Raw genomic sequence first — 18,714 nt, forward strand, 5'->3', positions numbered from 1 at the left:
TTCTCTCACTGTTGTGGCCTCTCCTGTTGTGGAGCACAGGCTCCGGACGCACAGGCTCAGTGGCCATGGCTCACGGGCCTAGCCGCTCCGCGGCATGTGGGGTCCTCCTGGACCGGGGCACGAACCCGTGTCCCCTGCATCGGCAGGCGGACTCTCAACCACTACGCCACCAGGGAAGCCCCCGAACTTAATTTTTGATTGAGTTATTCTGTCCATCTGCTTGTTCTGTCTTGATGTGTTTCAACAAACTGAAGTATCATTTACCTGCCACTGTCCCCTCACCTTCCAAAAAACCCTGTAGGAGAGAAATTCATAAAGCCAATACATTCATCTAGAAAGTTGCTTGGATTAAAAAAAAATTATAGAAATTCTCTTAGATGTTACTGATGATAAACACTGTTGTAATACTAGATTTGGGCATATATAAAATGTATTCCCATTCACTCTCATAGACTTTTACTTAATCTCTACCTTTCATTTGTAGGATTTTGGTTTCTTTAGTACTTAAAAATATTTCCCAAGGTCTTCCATCTAAAACTTGAAGTTTCTCATCATCTGCTATTAAATCTTCACAATCATAGATGATAAAGATATTTTTATTTTAAAAAATCACTGTTGACGTATCCAATTTTTAAAATATATTCATTTAAAATAACATTTTGGGGGCAGAGTTGAAACTAAGTCTGTGGGAGTGTAGTAGTCTCCTATAAAATTTTATCAAAGTAACTAACATCTCAAGTTTTGGAAGCACATAAAGAATACACAGTTAAAAGAATACACAGCTTTAGAAGATGCAAAGATAATGGGTTTATACTTCATTTTAGAAAGATTATAATTTTTTGCCCAGCCTACAGTCCTACCCCCATTTATTGTACTAGAATCATCAGTTAAATCACTGTAAAGCTTACCACTAAGGTTCAGAGTCTTTTAACCCTGAAACCAATTGATTATTTTCTTCAGAAATTAAAAGAAAGCATGAGCAGGATGTTCAGTTGCTAATCTCATCTCTACCACCTTTTTTAGTTTTAAACCAAAAAAATATATTACATAAAATACGGCTACATAAAAATGTTTGTTTTATGTGTGCTAATACTACCACCATTTACTGAGCTGTAATAGTAGTCCAAGTACTGTGCTACATGCTTTATATACCTTATTTAATTTTCACATCAATTCTAGAAATCGTTAAGTGTCAAACACCTTACCGATTACTAGTAATAGATCCTGAGTTGAAAATGGCCTTTATTGTTGTTACTTCATTTTATGAGTGTTGATCACTAAGTAGTAAACTTTGCCCATGCTAAGGGCTCAGTCTGATGCCACTACTGGTATAAGATGGATATAACTTCCTAGTATACCTTAAGTCAGGACATAAAAGTGGCAGGAACTTAGATGTCATTATTTGTAATCCAGATATTTAGATCACATTGCAAAAAAAGACTATTATCTTTTTAAAATAAATTCTGTGACTAGTTCGATGCAGTTTAATCTGAAGTGCTTGAAAAAACTTGATTGTTTATGATGTAATGTTGTAATGTACATCTGAGTCTTCAGATTTGTATACAATAGTATTTCTCTTATAAGACTATTAAATGTCTCACTCATTAAATGACACCATTGTGTGATTCAGAGAGGAGGTGTGAGGAACAGTCTTTTTTTTTTCTATGTGATTTCCATGTGTAGTGAAATAAACAGTGTTTTTAAATGATACTTATTTTTATAAGATACTCATGACACAATGAAATGTCATTTTCATGATTTTGCTATGACTGGACATCTACTTTGTATTTGTGTATATATGTGTCTGAATTGTTGGGAAGAAAATAAGATTTAACTAGTTTCATTTCAGTTATTTTAAATATTTTAAGAACTTCCAAAGAAAGGTTACTGGAGAGTATATTTCTTTATAATTTTTCTCTCTCCTTTTATGTGATGTTAAGACATCAGCTGATGACTCACAATGAATTTAAAATGTTAAAATTCCACCTTGATTTTAATATGACTTAAAAACTATCAAACTACTATTAATAACCAAGAGGAAGTACAGTTAAATATGGCTATCTTGTCACCAGGAACTAAATCCTTGCAGAATGTCCAAAGTTCACTAATCAAAAGTTTTTCAACTTCCAGATGCTTATCTTATCAAGAACAGGGCACCTTGAGATTTATTTGCAGTTTCAAATAGTGCAATTAATTAGAAAGTGAAAACAAATAGGAAGACACCCCCCCATAGAGATTTAGGGGAAAAGAAAGGATGCAAATCACTAATAATTTTTTTCTGAAGCTCAAATTTTAAATGTTAGATTGACTTTACATTGGTGCTTTTTATTAAAAGTTACTGAGTTAACTTTAAGTTAAATAAAAAGATTCTGTATCTCTTTTAGAAACTACATCTGACCAGAGTGACATTGAAGGTAGGATCAGAGCCCTGAAGGATGAGCTGCGGAAAAGAAAATCAGTTGTGGACCAACTGAAGAAGGAACAGAAAAAAAGGCAAAAGGAAAGACTGAAAGCCCAAGAAGCCAGTCTAATCAAACAATTGGAGGTTAGACATAAAGAAGAAAGGGGCTTAATTTCAAGGCTAATGTAAATGTGAACCCTGAAATGTTTTTAGTGTTGTTAATAAAGTAATGAATTAGAATTTTTCAATATTAATTTTGTACCACATTTTAACCTAACTTTAAAAAAAAATCTGAACAAACTCTTGCTTGAAAGATTAAATTAAATATCAAATTAAAATGTTAAATATTATAATATCAGGTATTAAAGTAAATAGTAAAAGTATTAAAATAAGTTTTTTTCTGAAGAAGAAAGATTAGTCCTATAAAAGAAAAATTGATATCCGTGTCCTCTAAAGCAAAGAACCATTAGATAAATAATCCTAGCTATTGGAACTGTTACTGCCTTTTTTTTTTTTTCTTTTTAAAGCGGAGTGGTGTTTCATGTCACACGACTTATTAGTATGACTCTTTGTACTGTTTGAATGGCTCCTAAATAATAACTCTAAACTTGACTTTCCTTAACTCTAGCAACCTTCCCTGATTCTACCCCAGTCTGGAAACCTAGTTTTTATGTCTTCCTCATTCTGTTTTCTCCCATCCATTCAGTCAACAGATCCCATTGATACTTTTTTCATAAATCTTCTTGCTTGTCCCTTTCCATTCCTAACTGCCATCAAGCTCTTTGGGGCCCTTATGTCCTCTTGCCTCTGTTGTCTACATAGCCTCTTAAATGTCCCTGCCTCTAGTCGCTTCCCTATAGCTTACATGCATTCTGCCAGCCTAGTGTTCCTAAACACCACATTCATTATAGAACCGGTCTGAACTTCCTGCTCATCATAAGAATCCCTTCTCATGGCCTGACCTGAGAAGATCATTCAGCTTCTATCCAGACACTTCCAGTAATAGCAAATTTCAGATTTTCAAGGCAGTTGGTTTCATCGGTTGGACTCGAGGTGCTCTAAGTGTTAGAAAGCTCTTTGTTATGCTTAGCCAGAATTTCTGTTCTTTTAATCATCCTTGTGTGGTAACACCAAACATGTGTCCTCCTACATTAATTAATTTAATCAGGTGCATATTTATGTGCTGGAAACTCAGCTAATTACTTTACACATATTTTTCATTTTATCCTCAAAGTAACAAGGTGTGGATATTACTATCCCTCTTTTACAGATGAGGAAACTAAGTTTTAGTGAGATTAATGATATCAAGAGACACACAGCTCACATGTGTTAAAACTAGGATTTTAATCTAGCTCGAATTCCAAATTCTGTGCCCCTGCTGTTACACTACATTATCTTCCACATAGAAAATAGACCTGCTAACAGATCTGGAAAAGATAGACGTTTACACAGGCACACAATACAGAGATGGGAACGGGAATTGTAACTTGCACATATGTTTAGAAGTAAGAAAAAGTGGTTAAGATTCAGTGGCCATGCTGAGAAGTTCATGTTAGAAAGTAGTGAGGAACAAAATTTAAAAATAAAGATCATGTTCAGGGCCTTAGAAACCAGACTGATAAGTTTGGACTTCATCCTATATAGGTCTGTAGTGTTCAACCTGACTATACTTTAGAATTAACTGAGGAGATTTTTTGAAAAATACAAATATCCAGGCTCACTCCAGAGATTTTTATTTAATTGGTCTAGGGCGGGGCCCAGGATTTAAAAGTACTGCTGTAGGTCATGCGGAGCCATTGAAAGCTAAATGAAATACTGTTAGATTGAATGGCATTGCCCAAAAAGTTCATTAATAGGTATGTCACCCGGAAAGATATCTAGACAAGGATACAAAAGATCCATCTCATTCAACATTCTATTAAACGGTTTAAATAAAGGCAAAAGAAAGTTCTGTATTTAGATTTTACAATTATAGTATATGATAGAGACATATATAGTACATAGCAGTTCGTATGAAAAAAACCTTTTGGATTTTATTTGATCACATGTTTAATAAGTGAACTACACTCATATAAGTATAGCTTTCAGATCTGAGAAATCATTGTCCTTTTGTATACCTAGCTAGCCAAATCATCTAACTGTAGTATATGTTTAATACCAATGTTTATCAAAACATTGACAATTCAGAGGAAGGTAACACTGACAATTCAGAGGAAGGTAACATAGACGGTGATAGTTATAAAAATAGTGATTTTAGCCTAAGTTTTAGGGAACTGTAGCAGTTGACAAACATCCATCTGCTCATTCACTCAGCCTCCTTTGAGCCAGACACTGTGAGTAGGTACTGGACATATTGTGTTGAGCAAAACAGGTGTAGTCTTAAATGTGAGAGATATAAAAGTAGGGATTAATTTTAGCCTAGAAAACTGAGGAGGTTTTTCTAATAGAAGGAGGGCTTCCCTTAGATTTCGTTCAAGTTAGAATTATAAATTAATGAAGTTTTGTTTACAGAATGGCTAATGATAAGAAATATTTTTGCCATTCTATACTATCATACTCCCAACCACTTCCTTCTCTCTCCTTGAGATTTGTATTCCTGAAGTGCTCACCCCTACTGCCATTGAAACTTAGTGTAAAGGCTAAACTTCTTAAAAATACCAGGAAAGTATTAAGACATCCTTTAAAGAATAATATATAATTAGCTAAAGAAATCTTTTTAATGTGGCAGGGCCTGAACTATTGCTTCAAAAGTATTAAACTTCTGTAGACTGAGACTGTCATTTCCTAATTGTTATTAGTATTACAATTATACAGCTTGCTTATACATAGACTTTCAAGAAGGCTATACAAGTAACTGATTTTAGAACTGGGAAATAATACTGATGCAGGGAGAAAGAACTTTATATCTTTTTTACGGTTTGAATATTTTACCATAAAATATACTATTTTATAATTTAAGATAGTTTAAAAAATTCTGTGTAGTGACTCCTTTGATTTTTCTAAACTCAGTCATATGATGAATTCATTAAGAAAACTGAAGCCGAGCTTAGCCGAGATTTGGAAACATCACCAACAGCCAAGCCTCAGATTAAAACGCTCTCCTCAGCTTCTGAAAAACCCAAGATCAAGCCCCTTCCACTACACAGGTAGAAATTTTTGATAACTAACCTATATTCTGCCTTGTTTGAGAAAGGAATAAGGAAAGGTTTTGAGTAGAAGCTATCTTTTAAGTAACTGTGAAATTGTAGAAGTGAAAATATTGGTTTATATTTTCAGTTTCACTAAAGTAAACTTGTTATTTATGATATAATCACACATAAAATTTATAATAAGATACAGATTTTAAAATATATTTTGAATCCTGAAATCTGATGGGAGCTGTAAAAATAGTACTCTCCAGCAATTTGGCAATGTTTCAAAAGTCAAAAACAATCTGTAACTTTTGACTCAGTAATTCCACTTCTGAAAATCTAGCTTGAGAAAATATGGACTATCAAAAATATCTATTTGCATGAATATGTTTATCATAGCATCTTTTATATTATGTTTATAACATAAACACTGGAAGCAGCCTTTATGTCCAGAACTGGTGAATAGCCCAGTAAATGATGGTTCTTTCCAGGGATAGAATATTATGCAATCAGTGAATACAAATACAGAAGATACAAAGTAGCACTATTAGAATATATAATATGGTATATAAGAAAGTCAGGTAGTAATATTTAAACTAAATTTTGAGTGAATAGAGGTTATATAGGTAAGTGGGACTGAGAAATAGGGGATATTTCAGAGAGAAGGGCACTCATGAGTGACCAGAAGCAACAGAGAGCTTGGCATATCATGGAAGCTGAACATCATAGGATGTAGCTGGAGTTAGGAGAAGAGACTGGAAAAATAAAAAACAAATTGTGATAACCTTGTACTCACGCATTCTTAGTAGTTAGTTTCTAATTTAGTTTTTTAGAAGATGTGATGCTGTTAAATTTTTTTTAAAAGCATATTTTAGGATATTTTTAAGAAATATTTTAGAAATATTTTAGAAATGTTTTTTTTAAATGTTATAGAGGCTCATTACAATTAATTTAGCATTACCTGGGTTTGAATCCTGACTCCAGTACCAGCTAGCTTTTTAATTTGGGGCAAGTTATTTAACCTGTCTGTGCTTCAATTTTGTAATAGGGATTTAGATCCCTATACCAACACCTGAGTAATAAACTTGTTATGAGAGTTAAAAGACTTAACTTAGAACAGGGCCTAGCACACAATTATTAGTTGTTATTATTATTGCTACTAGAATATTGAGGGAAGTGGTAAAAAGAAAAAAGTTTAAATCATATCATACCTAACTATCCCAAAACAACAAATGTCAACAATTAGATACATTTCCATCTAGGATTTTTTATGCTTAGATTTTGTGTGCAATTTTGTTACTTATACATTTTTCCTTTATATTACATTATACATAGGTTTTATTTTAGTTTCTACAATCCATTGAATGGTTTTATAGTTTTATTAACCAGAGAATGGTAGAATCAGATTTCTGTTTAGAGAAATCTTTCTGACTACAATATGAAGGAAAGATAGAAAGGGGTAAGTTTAGAAGCAGGGATAATGGTAGTCTAAGCCAGCCCTCAGATAATCCACTGTAATAAGAATAGAGAATAGGAGATAGATTTTAGGAATTTTTAAGAAGTATACTTAACAAATTTAAGTGCTAGATAGGGAAGCAGGGAAAAGCTGGATGACTCCCGTGTTGCTCTTAAATAGTAGTTTGTTGGGCCAAAGTTCCACTAACCTAAATGGAAAATCAGGTTTTCTTCGGTGGGAGTCTTATGATTTTGGTTTTAAAATGTTAATTTTGAGGTACCTGTAGTTCATCTAAGTGGAATTATCCAGGAAAGATGTTAGCTTTTTAATTTGGGGTGATCAGCATATAGATGGTGGTTGAAGCTATAAATATAACAACATTTGGGTGAACATTTGGGTGAAAAAGGTATGCAAATTCAGAGAGAATAAAAGGGAGCCAAGTACTAAATATGATAAAATAGCAACATTTAAGGGGGTTATAAAGAAGTAGGAGTAGAAGCCAAATATTATGACCTGGCAAATAAAAAGAAAGCAAGAAAATGAAGATGGTGAATGTCAACTTAAAGCATGAAAGAGGACAGTAGCACCAGGTGGAGGAATAAAGAATTGAGGGGGAAAAGTCTGCTCAGTATTCTGTAACAACCTAAATGGGAAAAGAATTTTAAAAAGAATAGATATATGTATAACTGAATCACTTTGCTGTATACCTGAAACTAACACAACATTGTAAGTCAACTACAGTCCAATATAAAATAAAAAATTTTAAAAACAAGGGAAAAAAAAGATCAGGGGGGTGGGATTTTTTTGAGGCTTGAGGCATACATATAAGCTGAGGGGAAAAAAATCACCAGATTGAAGGACTAAAGATTGTAGGAAAAAGAATGGACAATTGAGGAGTACCATCAATGAGGCTGTGGAAATGTATGGGATTTGGGGCAGAAAGAAGTTTGAACATGTGTGAGAGATACACCTTTTTCTTCCTTGCAGTCAGGAGGAAAGGCAGTTGGGATGGCTGTGAATATAGATAAATTTGTAGGTAAAAAGGTTGAAGATAAGAAGGGTCATGCTGATGGCCTCTGTTTCTCTCATTAAAAGAGGCAAGATCATCTACTGAGTGTGATGAAGGCCACAAATAGACTTGGTGGAAGTGGCAAAGGTTGGAGTACTTCCTGTGAAGAAGAAAAAAGAAGCAGTTGTCTAAGAATTGACTGCTTTTTGTTACCAGTTATTACAGTATCAGCAGTACATTTATTTCTGTTTATTAATTTTTCTACTTTAGATCTGAAACAGCAAAGAATTGGAAATCACTGACAGAGTCAGAACGTTCCAGAGGATCCCTGGAGTCTATTGCTGAACATGTTGGTATGTAACTAGAAAAAATAATCACATAGTATCTACACAGACTAAAGATTATACAAGTGCCTACAAAATTCCACCTCTACAGCTTTTTGGTTAAAAAGTGAATTTCTTAAAGATAATAGATTATTTAATATTTTAAGTTACTTTTATATTTCAAAGTGATTTGTTGGTTATGCCTAAGTTATGCCAGTCACTCTTTATTGTCCCAATAACTGATGAAAACTGAGGCATAAAGACATTAATCCAAAATAGCTGTGAGTGTATCATCAGTATCTAAATTCTCCCTTAATCAGATTTTGTATCTGATTATATATATTTTCAGCCTATGCTGTTTCTCAGTGTAAGTAGTTACATACATTTTTTTTCAATTTAATCCAAAGAAAGATAAGAACTATTGAAAATAAAGTGTAATTCAATGAGGAAATAAAACTGAGACATGAAAAAGCCTACCTAGTAACAATGACAAAACAGAGATTTGAATTTAAAACTTTTAATTCTTGGTTTGTTAGTTCATCAAATCTTATTTTCTTCTTATTTTGCAGTTTTAGCTCTTAAAGTGCTATATTTGCAGAAACAATTGGTTTTTTTTCCTTTTTTTTACATTCAAGAGGTTAGTTGAAGTCCCTGCATTTGTGCTTCCTTCATTGCTTTCGTTTTCGAAGAATATATGTAATATCCATCATACAATTCTGTTTTTCCATGATTTGAGGATTAACATTTCCATAAACTTTGATCCATTTTTCTTTACTTTGTAAGTTGACAACACTTAAAAAATTATACCAAACTTTAAATTTTCAGTCATTTTTTAAATGTTCTGTTTATTGTTGGTACAGTATATTCTCTTAAAGGAAAAACTTACCTTATACAGTAACCTGTAAAACAGGTCCTATTTATTGACCAGAGCTTCTTCTCACCAATATTTAGCTTTTATTTAAACTTTGGTTCCAGAAATTGAAATTTGTGATTAGATAATTTTGATGTGATCTTTTTTTCCCCTTTAAGATGCTGCATTGGCAGGTTCTGAGAGATCAGTGTCAGAAAGGTCTTTATCTGCATATGCAAAGAGAATGATTGAATTGGACAGTCGAACAGAAGAGCACTTTCAGACTTCTTCTCCAATTCTCAGATCATCAAGGAGAACCAGAGCAGAATCTGGAGATTCTCTAGAAAATGTCCCTTCATTACCTCTTCTCAAAGAATTAACTGCCTCTAATAGAATTCTTGATGTGTCAGATGCCAAGGTTGAAGAAGAATCTAGTCAAAAATCAGAAATACACAAAGTAGAATATGCAAAATTGGAGGAGAGTGCAATTGAAGATACCTATTCTAAACAATCTAGGAAGCCTGATGTCTTCCTGAAACTAGACCTGGAACAGGGAGATTCATCTGAAATTCTTTCAAGGAAAGATCTTTCTTTAGACTCTATAAATGTTCAGAAAGACTTAGTTAGGTTAGCCATTGAAAATCTTCATAAAAAAGAGTCAAAAGAGAGACAGTCAGATCAAGATATGGGTCATAGTGCAAACATCCAATCAGAAAAAGACACTCACATACAAAAGAATATAAAAGGCAGAGACTCATCTTGGTCAGAACATCTTTTGGCACATAAAGAGATATCATACTCTGAAGATTTTGAAGTATCTTCTTTCAAGAAAGACATTTCAGCTGAATTGTACAAAGATGACTTTGAGGTGACATCTTTGTTGTCACTCAGGAAAGACTCTCAGTCTTGCAGAGAGAAGTCGCAGGCAACAAGGATCTCTAGAAGTAGAGCCACTAGCTTTGGTAGTGATGATGAAATCAGTGAGTGCCTCAGTGAGAAAAGCCTTTCTATTCAGAGCAGTGTCCATTCTGAAAGGCTGTTAGAACTCAAGTCCCCCACTGAGCTTATGAAAAGTAAGGAGTGCAGTGATGTAGAGCATGAACAGATACTTACTGAATCCCCTTCCTTAGCTTCAGCTTCTCTTGCAGATGAGTTACTTGATTTCCATATCGGTGATAGGGTGTTGATTGGCAATGTTCAGCCAGGAACTCTTCGATTCAAAGGTGTGACTAGTTTTGCTAAAGGATTTTGGGCTGGAGTGGAGTTGGATAAACCTGAAGGAAATAACAGTGGAACATATGATGGCATTGTATACTTTGTGTGCAAAGAGAAGCATGGGATTTTTGCTCCTCCTCAAAAAATATCTCACATTTCAGAAAACTTTGATGACTATGTAGACATAAATGAAGATGAAGACTCTTATTCAGATGAACAATATCAATACTATAATCAAGAACAAAAAGATACAGAGGGTCCCAAGTTTGACAGAGAAAAGGAAGCAACTGAGTGTTTTTATAAGGAATCTCAACCTAGTATGCATGACACAGAAGCCTCAGTTGATAGAAGCCTTAAAATAGAAACAGACAATATACAGGACATTTCTGGAGTACTTGAAGCCCATATTCACCAGCAGGATTCAGTGGATTCACTGATTTCTTCAAAGGAAAACAAAGACCTTGTTTCTGGTGCCACAGAAAAGGTTTCCACTGCTGTAGAAGATGATACTTTAGATAATACCTTTTCTGAAGAATTAAGGGAGCAACAGCAGTTTGCTGAAAAGGAAGAGAACCTATATCCCGAAGTTTCAGAAAAGCTTTCTACCCCACTTCTGGACCTTTTAGCAAGAGAAAAGAACCAATTGGAAGCCCAGCTGAGGTCATCACCAAGTGAGGAAAAAAAGTCAAAGGAACAACTAGAAACAGTCAGCTTACTGACAGACCATTTACTAAAAGTCTTTGTGAAGGACACAGTCAATCAACTACAACAAATCAAAAAAGCTAGGAATGAGAAAATCCAGCTTAGCAATCAAGAGCTTCTTGTTGATGATCAAAAGAAAGTACCACCCCAAGGCCTATCCCAGAATCTTGAGGAACAGTCACCAAGTGTTCCAGGTTGCTTCTTAAGGTCTGAATTGGAAGATGAGAAAGAAGAGATTTCCTCACCAGATATGTGTCCTAGACCTGTAAGTATTTTGTCTAGAAAAAATGTCAATTAACCTTGCCTTTATAGTACATTTTAATTCTGTAGCTCCTGATAGGTTTTTTGGTGATGTGTTGTTTGTTAAATAAAGATCACTTCACTAGTTTGTAAAGGCCATGTAGCTGTTTTTCTGTCTGAAGTATAATTGTCCTCTATTATGTTATGAGTGGTCACTGTAGAGTTGTCACAAACACTGGCAGGTTTATGCTGGGTTGAAACCCCTGTATACTGTCCACAGATTAGATTCCCTTCTGGATTCACTGAATAAATTTATTCCGTGGAGATCTCCATTGGTTCTCAACCCAGTTCTTTTTTGGCTATGAAATTATTTGTTCACGTATCTACTCAGTCATAGTTGCCTTGCAGAAATTACCAGTTGTGATGTTGATTCTGGTAAAACTGAAATGTATCCATTATGACATATTCTCAGACCATCAACTTATTTAGGTTGCCCATGGACAGTTGAACAGCAGTAATGATTTTGAGTAACTTGAGCTAGATAATCACCAAAGGTGAGAATTTTATATCTCATTTCCATATCTCAGAAGCAGAACAGTTCTTCAGAAACAGAATAATGATGAAACAGAAAGGAAAAACTGATTAATAAACATTTTATTAAAATCAGTTGTAAGGCTTATGTGAGCAGAATTACAGGAAACAGGATAGTTTTTTCTTAAATTGTTCATTAGTAGCCACCATATTGTTTCTGTCTTGCTTATTTATAGAGAAATAGTAAATATACAAATAATATATTTGCTTTGTCTTAAAAAAAAAAAACAAAAACCCAAACTTGTTAAGTGATCTGAGGTTACTAAATGGTGCTCTGTTTGAATGGTTCCATTTCTGTAGGAGAGTCCAGTATTTGGTGCCAGTGGGCAGGAAGAGCTTGCTAAGAGACTTGCTGAACTTGAGATTAGCCGGGAGTTCCTGAGCGTGTTAGGAGATGATCAAGACTGGTTTGATGAAGACTTCGGTTTGAGCTCTTCTCACAAGATACAAAAGAATAAGGCAGAAGAAACAATTGTACCTCTAATGGCAGAACCTAAGGGAGCTCCACAAAAGCCATGTGAAACATTATTGGCAGTCCCACATACTGCAGAAGAAGTAGAAATTCTTGTACATAATGCAGCAGAAGAACTTTGGAACTGGAAAGAATTAGGTCATGATCTTCACAGCATCAGTATTCCTACAAAACTGCTTGGCTGTTCCAGTAAGGGTCTAGATATAGAAAGCACTAGTAAAAGGGTGTACAAACAGGTATGTAACATGGAAGGATAATTCTAATTTTTAAACTTCACTCTGTTGTCTGAAATTTGGATTCTTAACCATTTTAATTTGTTTATTTTTCTCTATCAAGGCGGTTTTTGATTTAACAAAAGAGATTTTTGAGGAAATATTTGCCGAGGATCCCAACTTGAATCAACCTGTCTGGATGAAGCCATGTAGAATCAACTCTAGTTATTTCCGACGAGTGAAAAATCCAAATAACCTTGATGAAATCAAGGTAAACTGCAAACTGTAGAGTATCTCCTTTTTTGATTTGCTGTTCATTTGTACAGATCTGTAAATGTCATAAAAGCAAGTATTATTATTATTATCTTCTATATTATTCACCATTCTGTCCTCAAGGCCTGTCCCATAGTAGCTATTCAGTAAATATTTGTTGATTCATTCAGTCCATGAGCAGTAGAGGGATGAGGGTGAGAGGGAATCCCAAATCCTCAATTTTTTGCAGAACAAATATATATATATATATTATAATATTTAAGAAAAAAAATCAAATATTCAGGGAGATAAATTATTGCAATTCATATGAGTTTTAGGTGAGTTTTTAATGACTTAGAGATAGATATAATATTCTAAAAGTACATGAAAACATGTCATATATCAAACATGCCAACCCTAGACACGTAGATGTTAACTTTCCATCTTTGATTTTGGAGGTTTCAAATTGGTTATGTAGTTTTGAAATATGTGGGAGAGTAATGTGATATACAAAAAGTATTGCTTGTTGTCTAAGAAGCCCCTGAAAAGATTAAGTGCCCTGAAGCTACAAGGACTCTCAACAAACCAACTTTAAAATCACATTGGTGGAGAGAGGGGGAAGATGGTGGAAGAGTAAGACGCGGAGATCACCTTCCTCCCCACAGATACATCAGAAATACATCTACACGTGGAACAACTCCTACAGAACACCTACTGAACGCTGGCAGAAGACCTCAGACCTCCCAAAAGGCAAGAAACTCCCACGTACCTGGGTAGGGCAAAAGAAAAAAGAATAAACAGAGACAAAAGAGTAGGGATGGGACCTGCACCAGTGGGAGGGAGCTGTGAAGGAGGAAAGGTTTCCACACACTAGAAGCCCCTTCGTGGGCGGAGACTGCAGGTGGCGGAGGGGGGATGCTTCGGAACCGCGGAGGAGAGTGCAGCCACAGGGGTGCGGAGGACAAAGCGGAGAGATTCCCACACAGAGGATCGATGCCAACCAGCACTAACCAGCCTGAGAAGCTTGTCTGCTCACCCACCGGGGTGGGCGGGGCTGGGAGCTGAGGCTTGGGCTTTGGTCAGAGCGCAGGGAGAGGACTGGCAGTGTGAACACAGCCTGAAGGGGTTAGTGCACCACGGCTAGCCGGGAGGGAGTCCGTGAAAAAGTCTGGACCTGCCAAAGAGGCAAGAGACTTTTTCTTCCCTCTTTGTTTCCTGGTGCGCAAGGAGAGGGGATTAAGAGCGCTGCTTAAAGGAGCTCCAGAGATGGACGTGAGCCATGGCTAACAGCGCAGACCCCAGAGACGGGCATGAGACGCTAAGGCTGCTGCTGCTGCCACCAAGAAGCCTGTGTGCGAGCATAGGTCACTCTCCATACCTCCCTTCTGGGGAGCCTGTGCAGCCCGCCACTGCCAGGGCCCCGGGATCCAGGGACAACTTCCCTGGGAGAACGCACAGTGTGCCTCAGGCTGGTGCAACATCACGTTGGCCTCTGCCGCCGCAGGCTCGCCCCGCACTCCGTACCCCTCCCTCCCCCCAGGCTGAGTGAGCCTGAGCCCCCAAATCAGCGGCTCCTTTAACCCCGTCCTGTCTGAGCGAAGAACAGATGCCCTCCGGTGACCTACACGCAGAGGCGGGGCCAAATCCAAAGCTGAACCCCGGGAGCTGTGCGAACAAAGAAGAGAAAGGGAAATCTCTCCCAGCAGCCTCTGGAGCAGCGGATTAAATCTCCACAATCAACTTGATGTACCCTGCATCTGTGGAATACCTGAATAAACAACGAATCATCCCAAATTAAGGAGGTGGACTTTGAGAGCAAGATTTATTTTTTTCCCCCTTTTCCTCTTTTTGTGAGTGTGTGTGTATGCTTCTGTGTGAGATTTTGTCTGTATAGCTTTGCTTTCACCATTTGTCCTAGGGTTCTATCCGTCCTTTTTTTTCCCTTTAAAAAATTTTTTTTTTCTTAATAATTATTTTTTTATTTTAATAACTTTATTTTACCTTACTTTATTTTCTTTTATCCTCTTCCTCCCTTCCTCCCTTTCTCCCTTTCTCTCCTTCTCTCCTTCTTTTTCTCTTTCTTTCTCCCTCTCTCACTCTCTCTCTCTTCTCTCTTTTTCTCTTTCTCTCTTTCTCTCTTTCTTCCTTTCTTTCTTTCCTTCCTTCCTTTCTTTCTTTCTTTTCTCTTTTTCTCCCTTTTATTCTGAGCCGTGTGGATGAAGGGCTCTTGGTGCTGCAGCCAGGAGTCAGTGCTGTGCCTCTGAGGTGGGAGAGCCAACTTCAGGACACTGGACCACAAGAGACCTCCCAGCTCCACATAATATCAAATGGTGAAAATCTCCCAGAGATCTCCATCTCAACACCAACACCCAGCTTCACTCAACGACCAGCAAACTACAGTGCTGGGCACCCTATGCCAAACAACTAGCAAAACAGGAACACAACCCCACCCATTAGCAGAGCAACTGCCTAAAATCATAATAAGGCCACAGACACCCCAAAGCACACCACCAGATGTGGACCTGGCCACCAGAAAGACAAGATACAGCCTCATCCACCAGAACACAGGCACTAGTCCCCTCCACCAGGAAGCCTACACAACCCCCTGAACCAACCTTAGCCACTGGGGACAGACAACAAAAACAACGGGAACTATGAACCTGCAGCCTGCAAAAAGGAGACCCCAAACACAGTAAGATAAGTAAAATGAGAAGACAGAAAAACACACAGCAGATGAAGGAGCAAGATAAAAACCCACCAGACCTAACAAATGAAGAGGTAATAGGCAGTCTACCTGAAAAAGAATTCAGAATAATGATAGTAAAGATGATCCAAAATCTTGGAAATAGAATAGAGAAAATGCAAGAAACATTTAACAAGGACCTAGAAGAACTAAAGATGAAACAGGCAACGATGAACAACACAATAAATGAAATTAAAAATACTCTAGATGGGATCAATAGCACAATAACTGAGGCAGAAGAACAGATAAGTGACCTGCAAGATGAAATAGTGGAAACAACTACTGCAGAGCAGAATAAAGAAAAAAGAATGAAAAGAACTGAGGACAGTCTCAGAGACCTCAGGGACAACATTAAACGCACCAACATTCGAATTATAGGGGTTCCAGAAGAAGAAGAGAAAAAGAAAGGGACTGAGAAAATATTTGAAGAGATTATAGTTGAAAACTTCCCTAATATGGGAAAGGAAATAGTTAATCAAGTCCAGGAAGCACAGAGAGTCCCATACAGGATAAATCCAAGGAGAAACACGCCAAGACACATATTAATCAAACTGTCAAAAATTAAATACAAAGAAAACATATTAAAAGCAGCAAGGGAAAAACAACAAATAACACACAAAGGAATCCCCATAAGGTTAACAGCTGATCTTTCAGCAGAAACCCTGCAAGCCAGAAGGGACTGGCAGGACATATTTAAAGTGATGAAGGAGAAAAACCTACAACCAAGATTACCCAGCAAGGATCTCATTCAGATTTGATGGAGAAATTAAAACCTTTACAGACAAGCAAAAGCTGAGAGATTGCAGCACCACGAAACCAGCTCTACAACAAATGCTAAAGGATCTTCTCTAGGCAAGAAACACAAGAGAAGGAAAAGGCCTATAATAAAAAACCCAAAACAATTAAGAAAATGGGAATAGGAACATACATATCGATAATTACCTTAAATGTAAATGGATTAAATGCTCCCACCAAAAGACACAGACTGGCTGAATGGATACAAAAACAAGACCCATATATATGCTGTCTACAAGAGACCCACTTCAGACCTAGGGACACATACAGACTGAAAGTGAGGGGATGGAAAAAGATATTCCATGCAAATGGAAACCAAAAGAAAGCTGGAATAGCAATTCTCATATCAGACAAAATAGACTTTAAAATAAAGACTATTAGAAGAGACAAAGACACTACATAATGATCAAGGGATCGATCCAAGAAGAAGCTATAACAATTGTAAATATTTATGCACCTAACATAGGAGCACCTCAATACATAAGGCAAATACTAACAGCCATAAAAGGGGAAATCCACAGTAACACATTCATAGTAGGGGACTTTAACACCCCACTTTCACCAATGGACAGATCATCCAAAATGAAAATAAATAAGGAAACACAAACTTTAAATGATACATTAAACAAGATGGACTTACTTGATATTTATAGGACATTCCATCCAAAAACAACAGAATACACATTTTTCTCAAGTGCTCCTGGAACATTGTCCAGGTTAGATCATATCTTGGGTCACAAATCAAGCCTTGGTAAATTTAAGAAAATTGAAATTGTATCAAGTATCTTTTCCAACCACAGTGCTAAGAGACTAGATATCGATTACAGGAAAAGATCTGTAAAAAATACAAACACATGGAGGCTAAACAATACACTACTTAACAACGAAGTGATCACTGAAGAAATCAAAGAGGAAATCAAAAAATACCTAGAAACAAATGATAATGGAGACACGACGACCCAAAACCTATGGGATGCAGCAAAAGCAGTTCTAAGAGGGAAGTTTATAGCAATACAATCCCACCTTAAGAAACAGGAGGGCTTCCCTGGTGGCGCGGTGGTTGAGAGTCTGCCTGCTGATGCAGGGGACACGGGTTTGTGCCCCGGTCCGGGAGGATCACACATGCTGTGGAGTGGCTGGGCCCGTGAGCCATGGCCGCTGAGCCTGCGCGTCTGGAGCCTGTGCTCCGCGACAGGAGAGGCCACAGCAGTGAGAGGCCCGTGTACGGCAAAAAAAAAAAAAAGGAACAGAAAACATCTCGAATAAACAACCTAACCTTGCACCTAAAGCAATTAGAGAAAGAAGAACAAAAAAACCCCAAATTTAGCAGAAGGAAAGAAATCATAAAGATCAGATCAGAAATAAAAAGAAATGAAGGAAATGATAGCAAAGATCAATAAAACTAAAAACTGGTTCTTTGAGAAGATAAACAAAATTGATAAACCATTAGCCAGACCCATCAAGAAAAAAAGGAAGAAGACTCAAATCAATAGAATTAGAAATGAAAAAGGAGAAGTAACAACTGACACTGCAGAAATACAAAAGATCATGAGAGATTACTACAAGCAACTCTATGCCAATAAAATGGACAACCTGGAAGAAATGGACAAACTCTTAGAAATGCACAACCTGCCAAGACTGAATCAGGAAGAAATAGAAAATACGAACAGACCCTTCACAAGCACTGAAATTGAAACTGTGATTAAAAATCTTCCAACAAACAAAAGCCCAGGACCAGATGGCTTCACAGGCGAGTTCTATCAAACATTTAGAGCTAACACCTACCCTTCTCAAACTCTTCCAAAATATAACAGAGGGAGGAACACTCCCAAACTCATTCTATGAGGCCACCATCACCCTGATACCAAAACCAGACAAGGATGTCACAAAGAAAGAAAACTACAGGCCAATATCACTGATGAACATAGATGCAAAAATCCTCAACAAAATACTAGCAAACAGAATCCAACAGCACATTAAAAGGATCATACACCATGATCAAGTGGGGTTTATTCCAAGAATGCAAGGATTCTTCAATATATGCAAATCAATCAATGTGATACACCATATTATCAAATTGAAGGAAAAAAACCATGTGGTCATCTCAGTAGATGCAGAGAAAGCTTTTGACAAAATTCAACACCCATTTATGATAAAAACCCTCCAGAAGGTAGGCATAGAGGGAACTTTCCTCAACGTAATAAAGGCCATATATGACAAACCCACAGCCAACATCATCCTCAATGGTGAAAAACTGAAACCATTTCCACTAAGATCAGGAACAAGACAAGGTTGCCCACTCTCACCTCTCTTATTCAACCT

General features: G+C 36.8%; 1 protein-coding gene across 3 annotated transcripts in view; it reads left to right on the forward strand.

Annotated features, from left to right (window-relative positions):
- CEP350 (centrosomal protein 350) overlaps positions 1-18,714 on the forward strand; it is a 144,779-nt gene that overhangs the window by 110,292 nt on the left and 15,773 nt on the right. For all 3 annotated transcript variants that reach the window (XM_081225068.1, XM_081225070.1, XM_081225069.1), the window contains exons 31-36: positions 2,385-2,545; positions 5,411-5,547; positions 8,268-8,350; positions 9,350-11,352; positions 12,219-12,626; positions 12,727-12,873. In XM_081225068.1, the coding sequence (XP_081081194.1) occupies positions 2,385-2,545; positions 5,411-5,547; positions 8,268-8,350; positions 9,350-11,352; positions 12,219-12,626; positions 12,727-12,873 (2,939 nt within the window). The remainder of the gene's footprint in view (positions 1-2,384; positions 2,546-5,410; positions 5,548-8,267; positions 8,351-9,349; positions 11,353-12,218; positions 12,627-12,726; positions 12,874-18,714) is intronic.

This window comes from Mesoplodon bidens, assembly GCF_964165515.1.
Source record: "Mesoplodon bidens genome assembly, chromosome: 2".
In the NCBI taxonomy this organism is placed as follows: domain Eukaryota; kingdom Metazoa; phylum Chordata; class Mammalia; order Artiodactyla; family Ziphiidae; genus Mesoplodon; species Mesoplodon bidens.